Genomic DNA, 16,072 nt, shown 5'->3' on the forward strand with positions numbered 1-16,072 from the left:
TCATCATTTGTTTCCAAAGGTCAAAGTTAAAATCCTACTAAACTCAAACTTTAACAAAATCTATGTAAGTATATTTGAATTAGTTTACCTAATATTTAACAAAATCTATGTAAGTATATTTGTGGCCTTTTATATATATATATGCACACACACGTGAGTGGGTGACAGAGAGAGCAAAATCAAATCCAAAACAAAACAATAGCTTTTGGTGTTCCCCCCCCCCCCCCCCCTTTATCTGTCTTTCCCTGATTTTTGGTGACTGAAAAAGAGAATGGGGAAAGGCAGAGCTCCATGCTGTGACAAGGAGAAAGTGAAGAGAGGTCCATGGAGTCCTTCAGAGGATTTGAGTCTCATTACTTTTATTCACAAACATGGCCATCCCAACTGGAGATCTCTCCCTAAACAAGCTGGTCAGCCTCTTTCTCTTTTTTTTTTTCCCTTTTTGATGATCGAATTCAAATCAGGCCAGGATGGACTGAGTGGACGAATAGTTCATCTCCACTTAAAATTTTATAAATTTGCGTCTTAATATAAAGTTACGCACACTCTACCAACAAAAACATTGGTAATCACCCGTTATTCATTACTTTTCTCTTCGTTTGATCTCATTTTCAGCTTTTTTCCTTCTTGAATCAATGTTTATTAAGCCACCCTTTTGTTCCAGTTTTCTCAATTTTTGCAGATTTATCTGTAATTTTTATTTTTTGAATATTTTTGCAGATTAATCTGTAATTTCTATGTAGTCTAATACTATGCCAATGAAATCATATTCTATTGATGGTGTTTGGCCAGTTTTGGTGAAATGGGAAAAAAAGGTCCATTCAAGAATCTAGCTTTGTTTTTATACTTGACAATTTCAACTGCAACTCTTTCACAAGTCGAAGAAATTTCCTAGCTAAAAAAATAAGGCCGGTAAACAATTAAGGGTCAACATCACAAAGTTTTATGTATCTTTCGATGATTGAATTGCAAGTCAAAAATCAATGAATGTGACCTTTGTTTTATACAGATATAAAATTTTATGTTAGGAGAGTCAACTAATAAAATTCTAAGAGATGACGAGCATATAAAATTATAGTTAGATTTTAAGAAGTAAAGACATTCTGAATTTTCAACCGCTCCTCGGTTCATCCCTTTATATAATTGTATGGAGAAAATTGTGATTGGATTTTAGAGATTTCAAAATTTTGAATAGACTTATTGTGTGGGTGTAGGGCTATTGAGATGTGGAAAGAGTTGCCGTTTGAGATGGATTAATTATCTAAGGCCTGATGTCAAGCGTGGGAACTTCACCAAATATGAAGAAGACACAATCATGAGGTTACATGAAACTTTGGGAAACAAGTCAGTTTCTATTTCCAATTACTTATTATCTTTCTCACTGTACAAGTAATCTTCTTACATGAGAACAAATCATGCTAAATTAAAGTACAAAAACTAAATCCCAATTCAAGCATAGTAGAGGGACCAAAACCATAATTGGACCTGTATGCTTTTCGTCAAAGTTATCTCAGGTTACGAGTAAATTGGTTCTCAGGTGGTCTAAAATAGCATCGCATTTACCTGGAAGAACAGACAATGAGATAAAGAATGTGTGGAACACTCATCTGAAAAAGAGATTGGCTTCAAAGATTGGAAATACTCATCAAAAAGATAAACCCAAGGAATCTTCCATGGCCTCATCATTATCAAGTTCATGTATCTCATCAAATGGCAAAAACTCTGAAGAGAAACGTGCGATGGCAGTATCAGACAAAGCTCAAGACTTCAAAACTGATCAGCTATCAAACCATGGCAACAGCAGGCCATCCGAGGAGCTGGAAGGATTGTCGAGTTCTTCGATCACTTCCAACACCACGAATTCAGGTCAGGTAGGAGTTTCAAACCCAGAAGACCGAGCAGGGTCATTGTTCAACTTCATGGGAGGTTATTTTGATGCTAATAACAACACGTCGGAGGAGGTAAACAAGCCGGATATCCTCGACAACGCCCTTGACATCCCATTCGAGTCCGATTTGGAGTTTTGGAACATGTTAGATGGCTTAGGACCGTTCCAACCCGATGGGATCGAATCACATGACGGCACCCAGAGCTTGGATTATGGAGAATTTGAAAAGAACAAGTGGTTGGTTTACTTGGAACATGAACTAGGGTTACAGTCAAAGGATGGTGGTGAGGCTGAGCCACTGGTTCCTAAGATGAATGACATGGTGCTGAGGGCAGAAGGTGCAATGGGCATGGGTCATTATCACAACACGGTTCAGCCATATGAGCCAAATTCAACCAAGTAGCTCTTACAGGGCTTAACCAGTGGCTATACCATGTTATAAATATACTTTAGGGTTTACCTAACTTGTTCAAATAGGTCCTTTTAGATGCATGATGGATAAAATAAACAATTTATCTCATCTTTGGGTTTATGCAGTAGACATTGTAGATTGAACCAAACCTAAAATTGTCTCCATTTCAACCTTTTTAAGTGGGTAGCTCGTCTTTTTCTTATCAAAAGAAAATAGGATTTCACTAAAAGGGAGAAGCTACAATTGGGTTGGTGATGATATTCCTCCTTCTGCCTCTCTTTGTATATGACTTTGACCTAATTGAATTTTCAAACATTTTAATATTTTGATCTTCTTAATACTTTTAACATTTTAAACTGAATTTTATTTCAAAGTTTTAATATCATATTAATATCATTTTTCTAGTAATTTAATATTATTTTAGGCTTTAAACACCAACTTAAATCTAACACAAATCATATTTTAAAGTATACGGATATATATATATATATTAAATAAGCAATTTAAATTAAATATGTGATAAAAATAGACGTGTCAATTACTTGAATAATAAAAAGTCATCAACTAAAGCTGAGTATTGGGTCACAGTAGGCAACTTAGGAACGTACATGGATTAGGTTTAACTAATTCAGATTTACTTCAACTTTCTAAAAATTTAAAACACACAACAAATCACGAGCTACTCAAATTCAATTAGGTCGAAGTTCGGTCGACATTTGAATTAAATGAACTCGACTCGAATTTTTATCAAGCCGAAATAAAATACTTATACCAAACTTGAAAAGTTCACGATCAATTCAAAAAAAAAATATCATATTTTTTATTTTTAAATTAAATTATTAATAATATTAACAATTATATGTTACTATTTTTTTAACTGATATAATACTTTCATATACTTAAGGTTCAGATTCGAACGCAAGTTTGAGCTTCAATCTAGCTAAGTCTACAACTATTTCGAATTTCAGTTTTTTTTTCAAGTTCGAGTTGAGCTTCAATTTTTTATTTCGAGTCGTGTTTTAAAATTTTGAGCTCTAGAGCTTTCAAGTCTAATCGAGCCTCATTTTTTTATTTCGAGTCCGAACTTAATTTAAGTAATATGATAACATTAACATTCAGTAAAATTTAAGTAAACTTTTTTATCACTGAAAAAGTTACAAAATAGAAACTAACGCTATCGTGGTTTTTTTTTTTTAACAAAATGATTGCTCTAACCTTGACCCTCGTTGACTATGTGAAATTAAAAAGCTGATTTGGCATCCTATTAAAGAGAATGCTAGTTTGCTTTCAAGGTTTGTAGCAAGCAATATGATAATTTTCCTGCAAATTTTAGGGCATGGTTCAATTTGGTTGTTATTAGGGATGGCAAACGGGTACAGTTTCGTGGATTCCGCACCGCATCCGCTCTAATTGGAGCGGGGATGGGTATAATTTTAGCAGGTAGTGAGCGGGTGTGGATTTATAAAGTGGTACCCGCCGTGGGTGGTGGGCGGGTAATGGATTTGAGACATTACTCGCCCCGCATCCGACCGCCCCACATCCGTCCACCCAGCTAAATATCTATTAAATTTTGGAATATTATGAATTTAGATGTAATTTTAGAGACTAATTTATAAATTTTAATATTGTATAATATATAACATATAATTTATCCAAATATTAAGGATATTTAGTCTTTAATCTGGTCTTTAATTAGGGAAATATTCGGCTCTTTGATTAAACCCATAATCCCACTAACCACGTCACTTTCCATGTTCTTTAGCCCATGTTGCCTATCCAAACACAAATTAGTCGTACTATAAGCATTAACATCAAAAACAGCAGTTTCCATGTTCTTTAGCCCCTCAAAACCCATATTAGGCGCACTATGAGCATTAATATCGAAAGCAACACAACAATCCAGCTCTGCGACTACATGCTCCCTACAATCTGTCTCCATAACATTCGTAGAGCTACTCCTCTGACAAATTGAAGCATGCGCTGTTACCCCATCACGAACTGTCTGGGAACCAACTCCAACATCCCATTAGTTTGCTGTCAAGCGGGTCTAGATAGGTATGTCGCTAGTGGGTAGTGGGTGTGAGGATGGATTTGAAAATGTATCCGCGTGGGCGGGTGTGGATTTGAAAATTTGTACCCACCATGGGTGATAGCCGGGTAGTGGATTGAAAAATATTATGTGAGTATGGGGATGGGGGAGGGGGTATCCGCACCCGACCCGCCCGTTTGCCATCCCTAGTTGTTATCCAAATATTATCAAATGAAAACCCTTTATTGAGTGTGCTAATGCTCTAGGCACTTTGGCATGCATGGAACTATAGATTAATTCTGGAAAACGATTCACTCACCATCATCTCAAAATGTTAACCGAACCACACATGCAACGGCTAAGGTAGGATTGCTCGACTTAAGAGAAAGGCGCTGGTGTTGGGTAGAGGACGTGCCCTTTCGGTCTCCGTTACGTTGTTGAGGACCGCCAGCCACCGTGATAGATCGATAAGTTTTAAGACTTCGGGAAAAACTTGAGACCCCATCTGGAAAGCCCTCAGGAGTTAGTTTCATGATTAACAAAATCATCAACACATTCTTGTATAAAAAATATATTTTAAGAACCTTTTTTTTCTATTTTTTAAAAAAAAGTTGATAAAAATATTTAACATGATAAAATTCAAGGTTAACAAATCTGAAACAAACCAACCGTAACAATTTAGGCTACAGCACCTCACAACTCAAAAGCATCTAGTTTTATGCTATAAAACACCAGGGAAAAGTAATTAACCTAAAACAGTGATACTTGGAAAATAATTAAAATGCTAATTACCTAAATATCCATGATCAATGTGCCCTTGGGGTCATTGACTTGGCCCGTATGATGCTTCTGAGATATCAAGGCCGTGATAGAACCCCTTTTGACCTGCATAAGAACAAATGCTTCACAACTTTAGGATAGAATTACATACAATTAAAGAAGGGTAAACTACATGTTTAGTACCTAAACAATTACTTTTGTTTCATTTTGGTACCCCAAACTTTATTTTTCTTTTCAAAATAATACGTAACATTTAGTTTAGGTTTCAATTTGATATCCGCCATCAAAAAATTAACAGAACTGCTGACATGGCATTGCCTTATGGTGACACATCAACATCACCGTTAAGTTTTTAACGACGATGTACCAAAATGAAACCTGAACTAAATGTTAGGTATGACTTTGAAAAAAATAAAGTTTGGGTACCAAAACAGAACAAAAGTAATAGTTTAGGTGCTAAAAGTGTAGTTTATCCTATTAAATAAAAACAAAGTCTAAATATACTAACCCCTGAACTTTGTTACTCTACTTAACTAAGTCTTTATACTTCTATTTCACCCAAAATAAGCTTAAAGTTCAAATTGTACCCAACCAACTCATTAACCTTTAATTTACACCTAATTGAAAAAACTCTGAATATAAATCAAATTATAAGGACTAGTCCAAGGGCCTTTTTTAATATTTTAGCACAAATGTGATATAACTTCCCTTAACCATTGAAAGTCTCAGAAAAAAGACCGAATTGATATAAAGTCTTAATTCAACAGGACGATATCGAACCTAGGTACGGTCCCGAGGCGGCGCAGATCATATTCAGTTGCTTGTCTAAGGGCCCTAACAAAAGCCTTAAATGTTGCCTCAATAATATGATGTGAATTTTTCCCTGCAAGCTGTGAAAAGCCAATTTGAAATATTAAGTCAAAGGAACCCAAAAGTAGAAACGAAAAGCAAAGTCACAAGAAGCTTTATGACTGGTTTTGCTAAGCATGCATCTGAACTCAAGCTGAACTACTTAATCAAAATTTAGACAAAGTAAAATGAAAGGAAGCTAATGTGCAGAACAGAACTTGTATTAGCATAATATTTTATTAGTAATAAGAGTTTTTTGTATTTAAAAGAATGTTCGGATTGTTCAATATTAACGAATAAAATTTATGAACGTCTCAGTTTAACTACCTGTCGTATATGTAGTGTCATGCCAGAAGGATTGACCAAAGACTGGAAACAATGCTCCAACAACTATGATAATGAGGGTATAAAAATGCGCTGGTGAAATTCACCATAAACATATTTGAAAAGAAAGCAGAATGATGGCAGCAATAACTTAGGAAAGCATATAAAATGTTGAAATCTGGTTCACAAGTTTCCCCCATATTCGAACAGAACAAAAGCAAAGTGGTTTACCTGAATGTCATATGCCCAACTCTTTCAGTCGGAATGTTCAGATCATAATATAAATGTGGTCGGCCAGATAAATCCTAGGCCAAACAACATAAAATTTAGCACAGTAATGACTTTGAACATCACAAGGAAACAAGGTTTCTAAAGAATTACCTCCAAATAAAGTAAATTCAATGATACTTCATACAATCATCATCACCACACTATGTCTAGACTAGCGAGTTTGAGCATTAACTATTTGCCGAGCTTTCTTTGGGAAGATAGCAGTATCCAGAAATTTTCCTAGCATCGAATCCTATCAAGCTCTATGCATTTTCAGGAAATATCTTGGAATCAAATATACACTTTTGACACCTTAGAATTTCAAATAGAGCCATAAAATCATGCTTAAGAAACAACGCATGTCACTCATACCAGTGAAACATGTATCAATGCTTCATCAAGAGGAGCAGAAAAATTGCCAAACCGATTGATTCCCTTCCTGTGGCCTAGTGCCCGAAGCAATGCCTGATGAAGACAGATAACTGATTAGTTCACAAAAACTTGCACAGAGCAGGAAATGCAAATCAAAATGTTGGACCGCCGATACTAAATTAGTATAGCGATATCCCTTGGCCGATAAACTTTAAGCTATTTTGCCGACAACATTTGCAAACACAAAACTGCATACAATAGGAAAAGTTTGAATACTCTAGTTAACACGGAAAGAGTTAATCTCTTGCAGTAATTAATTAGGAGTAGGGAGCATTTGAAATCTAGACCTTCCATTCAGAGTTAAGCTTTTCAGTAATTAAACTCAACTAAATCTTAGAAATAGTAAGAGGCGAAAAGGAAGAAGCGAAAATCACCGTTCCAAGAGCAAGGGCAACATCTTCATTGGTGTGATGATCGTCAATATGAATGTCCCCAGTAGCCTTGACGTGCACATCGAACAATCCATGACACGCTAGTTGCTAAGAGGAAAAAGAAAGGACTTGAAATCAGTTAGCAGCTTAGAGAAATGCTAAATCAAGGCCAAAAAGGAAGGGGAAAATAAGAAGCATACATCCAACATATGATCTAGAAAGGGGATACTCGTACTACAATTAGCAAATCCATTGCCATCCAAATTGATCTTAACCCACACATTAGTCTCTTTCGTCACCCTCTCCACCACTCCAACCCGGCCTAAACCAAGAACCGAAAAAGATTAGATGAAGCAAAAAAGGGGTGATGATTTAGTTATTTTGGAATTGGGGTTCTTTTACCTGGGTGGGGTGAAGAGGAGCCATTGTTCTGGGGAAGAGAGGAACAAGAAAGAGGTGACCTGTGAATTAATATTCATCTGTTTCAGAATGAAAGGGAAAGAGAACGTTGGAAGGGAAACCTAAAAGGGACTCTGGGCTTGTTATTTAGAGTGGCGGTTCTGGCGGCAGTGGAGGAGGAAGAAAACCTGTTTAGGAAGCGACAAGGAAATGAATTCAGCTCCATTTGTGGATAGGATGAATGCTTCATCTAATCTTTTTCGATACGATGACGTATCGAATATTCCTTTCATTTGACAAAGGTTTAGGGAAATGTTTTAAATAGCGTTAATATTAATATTTCTGATAAAAAAATATTTAATTATTATTTTATTAAAAATATTTAAAAAATATTAATATTTTTTATCATATCTTTTTTTAGTTATATGTTAAGATTGTCGTACTTTAGATATCCTAAAACATTTTTTTTTTATAAAAGTGTTTTCAAGGGCTGGATATGTAAAATCATCAATGTATTTTGAAGGGTTAAACTACACTATTAATTATCCAATTATCTCCTCACTTATATTCTAGTCATTAAAATTTAATTACTTTTAATTTAATCATTCAATTTTAAATATTAAATTTTTTATCACTCTACCTTTTTTCCCTAACTCTGTGATGAAAGAATTTTTATTAATGTTTGAGATACATAGGCACTAATTAATACTATTTTTTATATTTTTCACTCTTTATCGTCTGTTGCTTTCATTTGTTAGAAAAAAATAATAGATTGGTTGAATGATATTGATATTTTTTATAGTTTCCTTATTGATTCGGACATCTACCGATTTTTATGCAGAGTTGAGGTCTTAGTGATATTTCAGGCAGTAAAAGACATTAAGCTATCAGTTCAGAGAAAATGTTTCGGATAACTGGGTTCAGGAGATCAGAATAGTGTGTCTAGTGTGTTCCCACAAAACCAATGAAAATATACATATCATTTTTAAAACAATAGCAGTTTAAAACGTATCTTTAAAAACCATAGTAAAACCCTCCAACCGAACGCCAATATGCAGTTCCCCAGAACTGCATCCATAAGGACTTACCCTAGGCCCAAAGGGCGTAAGTACCAACCTAGCGGAGCACCTTGGGTCCATAAGGCCTTACCCTAGTCGAAGTGTAGGTGCCTACCTGAGGCGAGTGCCCTCAGGCCCATAAGAACTTACCCAATGCACACAGCAAATGAGCCGCCCTAAGGGAGTGCCTTAGGGTCCATAAGGTCTTACTACTAGGCCCATTAGGTCCATAAGGAATTATCAGTCGGTGTTGAACCTATACAAGAAATTACCAGCAGCGACTGAACCTGCCAGAGATAGGAATTACCAGTCGGTGTTGAACCTATATAAGGAATTACCAGCATCGACTGAACCTGTAAGAGTCTTCATACCAGATCTCAGAGTACCCCAAATAAAACATTTTCAATCGGTAAGCAGAGATAGAGGAAATCATAGCAGAGATCGTAACAGAAATTAGAGAAAACGTCCATGTGATCAAAGAACACACTAGAGGTTCCAGATATTATTCAGAGGTACTAGATAATCTTATCGGGCAGGGAAACACGGATCTTCAGTATACCGATAGAATACCGTAAATTAGTGTCACTATCAAAATAGTTCAATAGATGATGGAATCATCAGTTATTCAGAATGTGATTTATCAGGATCATAAAGTATTCTGACATTTTCAGAGGCACTAAGTAATCAGAAAGGTATTCAGAATCCTTTGTATATGAGTTACTTATGTTTTCAAATATGACCGAAGTGATTCCATTATTCAGGAAAATCAAAGACATTTTGAGCATTAGGTTATTGGAGAATTCATAGTGAGTTGAACTAATAAGGGAGCAACGAAGATTCTTAACGAAATTTACGATTTGTGTCAATCTATCGGAATATCGAGTTAACTTGAGCTGAATAACTCCCAGAACTAATGCATGTCAACCAATCAATTCGTTGCCCTTCCAGGTTATTCACTTTTTAATACCAAAAATTATTGTCCATAATTCGTTTCCAGAATCATCGTTGAATAGATCTTAAAGAGACATACAAATATTCCAATGGTCTTTATTTCATTTCTACGTTGCAATAATATTATGAAATGTCGACGTACTTGATTCGTGATTTATAACCCATAGGGACAGTGCATCATGTAAGTTCATCGGCAATTCCAAACTTATCCAAATCACTTATTTAATCCTCAGTCATTGAGGTTACTTAGTTCATTTAGTAGTCAAGTCTATCTCGATTACTTAAGAGTTTTCAAGAGTAATTCAGACGTTTCTGGAATTCAGTTACATATGATACTTCTGTTCAATTCAATTTGGTCATACAATAGTCATTTTGGTATTCTATGTTGTTTTAATAATTTCAGAGCTTGAGGGTATTTAGTTATTCCATGACTTAGAGATACTTTAGATTATTTTACACTTTAGGGGTATTTTGGTCATTTTACACTGTGATTTCGGTATTAAATCTTTTAACAATATCAAATAGAATTTAGAGATTATGAGGTTATTTCATTTTTCCAGATAATCACTGAACTTGAAATCATTTCTTATCAGTCTTCTTGTGTCTAAACTTGTAGTTCGAGCCTTATTCGGTTTACTTTACTTTATTTCACATTCGGATCGAGTTTAGAAAGTGATCACTACATACATATGACCAATTATATCCATCCATGAAGAAATCAATGCCAACATGTTCCATAAAGCATGAAACAAGTATTATTATATTACCTCGGTTTTTGTGTCATATCAATCGACCATTTAAACTCCATTCGATCGCCCTTGAACTTGAATTCAACGTCCAATAATTCATTGGATACATAGCAACCAAATTTACGTCAGAAACTAAACTTAATTACTTCGGATTCAGAATCAGGGTGTCAAAAAACATAAAATAGGACTTTTAAAAAAATTTGACTTTTCGGTCAAAGTCAACAGTCATATAGGTCAACGGTTAACGGGTTAACTCGATCAAAGTAAACGAGTTGACTCTACCGAGTTGACTCTGCGACTGGGTCAGGCAGGCGGGTCGGGTCAACCGGGTCTGGTAGACCAGACCCGATTCTAGAAATTTCCTAGACCAAAACAAGTCTCACACGCACCATCGACGCGTGCGACGGCGACAGAGGCAATTTTCACCGGCCGATCACTCCAGCTGCTGCCAAACACCAAATTCAATCCATAACTACTCAAACTTCAGCCAAAACAACTTAAAAGTAAACAGAAAAATAGAATAAAAATAATTTCCATGGTGGTCGGAGAAAGAGCGATGATTAGGTGGCTATAATGATTGGGTTTTAATCGACATACCACAAGGATCTCAACGGAGTAAGAGGTGTGGCAAACTGATAACAGGATTGGTCAGAATCGTTAAAAAAAGTATGACGACGACGAGTTTTCGGTTGCAGCTTTCGATGAGCTTTCCACGTCGAACGGTAGTGGCTCACGGGGTGTGGCCAGTCAAGATTTGATCGGGTTGAGATGATGCCTTGGCTGGTTTTGGATGTGTCGGTCATAGGCGTTTGGAGGCGTACAATGGAGATAGAAAGTGAAGAATGTTTCTCTCAATCTTCCCGACGAATGGTGGCCTGAGCAAGCAAATATATATTCAGGGTTCGCTCGAAAGGTGATGACGAAGCCAATGGTGCTGGCGGTGACGATCACCGCCAGTCAGAAGAGGCTGAACGTAGGGCAGCAGGTAACGACTGGAATGATTCTGTTGGGAGGCCATCGGATTCTGGCTTTTATTATTTTAAACTAGCCTAGTGGCTAGGGCATGTCATCCCATACCATGGCACGTGGGTTCAAAACCCATCAGCACATCCCTTTCAATTTACGTTTAAATTTTTTTCCAACAGACAGGAGAAGGGAAAACTAAGGATTAAGCTCCTAAACTTCTAAGAATTTTGAAAATTACCTTGAAATTTCTAAACTTCACATATCAATCCCATAAATTAATTAAATAGATTTGAATTAAAAGCAATGGAAAATTAAGGGTGTTACAATAAACTTATTTTTCGGTTTATTGTTGCATCCATCCAATTAGTTTTTCAACAATTTTCTCAAGAAAGGTTAAGTATCTTTATCAAATAGTTTTAATGTTATATATATATATATATAGTTTAGACCCAATTTAGAAACAACTTTTGAATAGGAAAAGACTTAGAAAATTCCTTTTAAATTTGTTCTTCTCGGTGATAGAGAAAGATAAGATTATATTCGACTGATCACTGCTGTTATATTTATTGTTGTGATCGTTTGTTGTTATATCCTCAGAGACCTAGGTCCAACGTTACTCAAAGCACCGAGGATAGGACGAACCTTTCTAACTTTCTTAAGGAAATTGTTCGTATAGGCCTCAACAAAATATTTTCTTCGATTTATCATACTTTGCTCATCTGAATTCATATCTACATACGACTAAATAGTTTTGTTTCTCTGTTTTAATTTTGTATTATTTTACTTCGTTCGATTCAAGAGTAATATCTACATATTTTGATTATTATTTTATTGCCATATTTCACATATTAACGTCTTGTCTAATATTATTCTCGATTGTCTACTATTGTCGCCTGTTTTCTCTGTTTCTGTTCCAAAATAGAGCCACTGTGAAAAGGCTCCATGCTTGACAGTCTTTTAATTGCTTCTCTTTGAAGGTCTGAAAGTTGAGGTAGAAATCTATTCCAGACAATGGGTTTCATCTTTTGTATTTCCCAAATACCCCTGAATGAGTGTGGAATTTGCAAACTTCTACATTCAGTAATCAGCTGTAAAAAGCATGCTCTAAGATTATGAATGATATCAACACTAGATCTACGGAGTTTTAGGTAGTATCCAATTAAATGGATATACAATTTACGTTCAAAATGATGAGACGCATTCGGATAGAAAATTTGAAATCATTTGCCTCCAACGATGGTAGCCAACAGTGGTCAAAATAGAAAATGAGTATTTACTATGTGAGACGGACCAAACCCACTCGATTCATTAACCAAGGAAAAAAAAGAAGCCTCCAATGATGCAATATCATCAACACCCAATTAATCAGGGAATAAAAAGGAAACCATTTCAGGTAGAACTTAGGATATTAAAGAAGAACACACTTCTCTTTAATTACCGAGACGATTTGATAAATTTATTTAATATTATTTTTTAAATATTATTCTTGCAAATAACTATTGAAAAGATATTACACTATAGTTAGAAATAAAAATTCTAAACTATATTGAATTAGTACTCTAATAATTTACTTATTTCCCAAGTCAATGGGCCACGATATATATACCCTCAGTCCTAGCGATTTCTACCTACAAATTTCTCAAAATCTTCGATCCCCATCCAAATCCCTAACCCTAGTTCTCCCCTTTTGCCTCCACCCCCACACTCACGATGTCAACGATTCCAGTCAACAACAACAAAATAACAATCCGAACCGCCGATAATCACGAGTTCGAAGTGGATGAAGCAGTGGCAATGGAGTTCGGCACCGTCAAAACCTTCTTTGACGAAAATCCCGACGCATCCGATGAACCCATTCCGCTCCCCAACGTCTCTTCCAAGTGTCTCTCGACAATCATCGAGTACTGTAAATTCCATCTAGCACTCCGCGCCCGTGATAACTCCCTGTCGGTGGAGGATGAAGCCAAGGCCTATGACGAAGAGTTGGTCAAGGCTCACGACAATGAGTCGCTGATCGAGTTGATTTTGGCAGTTAATTATCTGAATATTAAGGATATGCTTGATATGCTGAATCAGGGCGCAGCTGACAGGATTAAGAATAAGAGCGTGGAGTATGTGAGGAAGTTTTTCGGAATAGAGAATGATTATACGCCAGAGGAAGAAGCTGAGATGAGGGCACAATACGAATGGGTGTATGAAGGTGTCGATCCGGACGAGGATTGATGATCGGGTTAGAGTTTTACTGTGTTTATTTTATAAACAGTTTTTTTTCTTTTCTTTTGGATTTAGTATTATGTACTAGTCGAACTTAATTTTAGTATTCTGAGTTGAATGTTTTTACAATTTGGTAATGATTATCTGCTTTACTCGTGATTGAAAATCCAGCTCTGTGAAATTTTATGTGATTTGGAAACTGACATCTGCTCTAATTATGATTGACTGAATCTAGTTTCAGTATGACCATTCAAGACCTCTATCCGTACATCTTCTTGCACACTCTGAACCTCTGTTTGCATAAGAAAACTAATGACCCAATCGTTTTTCACATCTTGAATCAATCCTCTCTTTGAAACACTCATAATATCAGTAGTAGGGCTCTGAACGACTCGAAAAGTGTAAAATTGAGCGCGATTTGAAAATTTGTGAACTTTAAATTGTCGAACTTGACTCAGCTTGAAAAAACTTAAAATAAAAAACTTGAGCCTTAAAAGAAGAATAACATATAGATGTTAATATTATTAATTGTTTAATTTAAAATTTTAAAAATATATTATTGTTTTGAGATGCTCTTGAGTTTTCTAAGTTGGATATTGAGTAGTTTGTTTTGGTTCAGTAAGAATTTGAATCGAGTTCAAATTTATTCAATTTGAGAGTTGATTGAACTTTGACAGAATCAAACTTGAGTAAATTACGATTTATCACATTTCATTTACAATCCTAATCAGAAGCAAAAGCTTTTTTCATAGGCAAAAACTTCTGCATATTGCTTTCTATCCTTTCTTACCAAAACCTCATATACATAGTTAACAGAATTATTGTTACTTTTAAGGCTTAAGTGCACCATTGTCCCTTAAAATATATTTATTCGTATGGAGTTGTCCCATAATGTATTTTTCGAGACGTTTGCTCCCTAAAGTTTAAATCATTACCTCGTTTGCTCCAAACAGTTAACTCCGTTAAAAATAGCTAGGTAAATAAACACAAAATATAATAATATTAGAAAGCTTATTACCTTTTTTTCTTTTCTTTTCTTTTTTTTTTTTTTTTGCTCCCTTGAAATTGTCCATTGAAGTTCCTAGGATAGCATTTGGTGGTGGAATGCTTTGAACAAGGTTTTGTGAACTGCTGAAGTAGCAGAAGCACAGTTTTCAACACTAAGCTTAGAAGATGGAATGCCATTTCTTCATAGTGTAGAATCCCTTCAACATTTTGGTTTTAGAGAAGCCTTGGAAGCTAAACAACAATCCTTTCGTTCCGGAAATGGAAACCCAGATTCAATCCATGGAACTAAAAAGCTGTGTAACCCATGAAATACTACTAGACTTGCATTCACCGGTCAAATCTGAGACCAAAGTTCTTAAGACAAGGCCCTCTTCAAGTTCATGTTTTGAAGTTCTCAACTCTAGGTCGAACCATGACCAACCAAACTCAGCAACAACAGACAAATGTGGTAGACAAGACAACAACTTGGGGTTGTCCAAAAACTTCACAAAATCCCCTCATGTCACTAGGGAATGACGGAATCAAAACGAACCAGGGCAGCCAAGAACAAAGAAGAAGTCGAGAGCAGACGCATGACACACATTGTCGTCGACCGCAATTGTAAACGTCAAATGAGCGATTATCTAGATTCCCTTAGCTCTCTTACGCCTCCTTGTGAAATCCAAAGAGTATTATTTTAACCTTGAACTAAATTTTAGCCTCGTTATTCTAACCATGGAAAGTCTTAGATTAAAAGTTTTGCACCTCACATTACCACTTCCCAAGCATATGTTCTTTACTCGTTCAATCTCAAGGTACTAGTCATTCTCTAAAAAAAGTTTTGTTTTGTTTTGGCTCAAACCGTAGTTCCCAAATTTCTCAACATTTGTCTTGTTTTCTTAAAGGCTTTGTTTTGTTATTTTCTGGGGTTGTGCTGTAAATGAAAATGGTAGATGGAGGACGACTCTGAGCTAGGATCAACGGATGAGATAGCAGCAGTAATTCATCAAATATTCAGCTAGTTCAAAGCTACAATGTTAGGGATAAATATTTTATAAGTTAAAAGATAAAAAAGAATTGTTATATATTAATTTTAGTCAAATATAAATGAACTCTTACATATTACAAATTTAAAAAATAAATTAAATCAAATTAGGTGATTAAAATGAAATAAAAATTTAAGTTTAATGATAATTTTAAAAAATAAATAGTTGAATTTAAGACAAATGAAATAACAATTTAAACTTTAAAGATTAAAATATCTTAAAAAATACTTTAGATGTCAACTCGATATAAATAATAAAGAAGGGACAATGGATTTAAGCCTACATTTTAAAACAGAAGTTTGAAAATTTAAGCCTTTTATATTATTTATGGGTTATTTTCACTTCTA

The 16,072-nt window shown here is 35.3% G+C and overlaps 2 protein-coding genes, 1 long non-coding RNA gene and 1 pseudogene across 3 annotated transcripts; 2 read left to right on the plus strand and 2 right to left on the minus strand.

Annotated features, from left to right (window-relative positions):
• The first annotated feature begins 232 nt into the window (after positions 1-232).
• Positions 233-2,437, plus strand: LOC120196249 (transcription factor MYB58-like). Its single transcript, XM_039198092.1, has 3 exons — positions 233-410; positions 1,215-1,344; positions 1,538-2,437. The coding sequence occupies exons 1-3, from the start codon at positions 272-274 to the stop codon at positions 2,289-2,291; spliced, it is 1,023 nt and encodes a 340-aa protein (XP_039054023.1). The 5' UTR covers positions 233-271; the 3' UTR covers positions 2,292-2,437.
• Positions 2,438-4,386: 1,949 nt separating this feature from the next.
• On the minus strand, positions 4,387-6,479 carry LOC120196259. Its single transcript, XR_005523147.1, has 4 exons — positions 6,286-6,479; positions 5,890-5,999; positions 5,122-5,214; positions 4,387-4,834 (listed from the first exon to the last, which is right to left on the minus strand). It is a non-coding gene; the product is annotated as an uncharacterized LOC120196259 (long non-coding RNA).
• A 122-nt stretch (positions 6,480-6,601) lies between these two features.
• Positions 6,602-8,027, minus strand: LOC120196258 (annotated as a pseudogene).
• Positions 8,028-13,114: 5,087 nt separating this feature from the next.
• On the plus strand, positions 13,115-13,849 carry LOC120196231 (SKP1-like protein 14). The gene has a single exon (XM_039198077.1). The coding sequence runs from the start codon at positions 13,189-13,191 to the stop codon at positions 13,699-13,701; it is 513 nt and encodes a 170-aa protein (XP_039054008.1). The 5' UTR covers positions 13,115-13,188; the 3' UTR covers positions 13,702-13,849.
• The last annotated feature ends 2,223 nt before the right edge of the window (positions 13,850-16,072 follow it).

This window comes from Hibiscus syriacus, unplaced genomic scaffold (assembly GCF_006381635.1).
Source record: "Hibiscus syriacus cultivar Baekdansim isolate YM2019G1 unplaced genomic scaffold, ASM638163v2 tig00117032_pilon, whole genome shotgun sequence".
In the NCBI taxonomy this organism is placed as follows: domain Eukaryota; kingdom Viridiplantae; phylum Streptophyta; class Magnoliopsida; order Malvales; family Malvaceae; genus Hibiscus; species Hibiscus syriacus.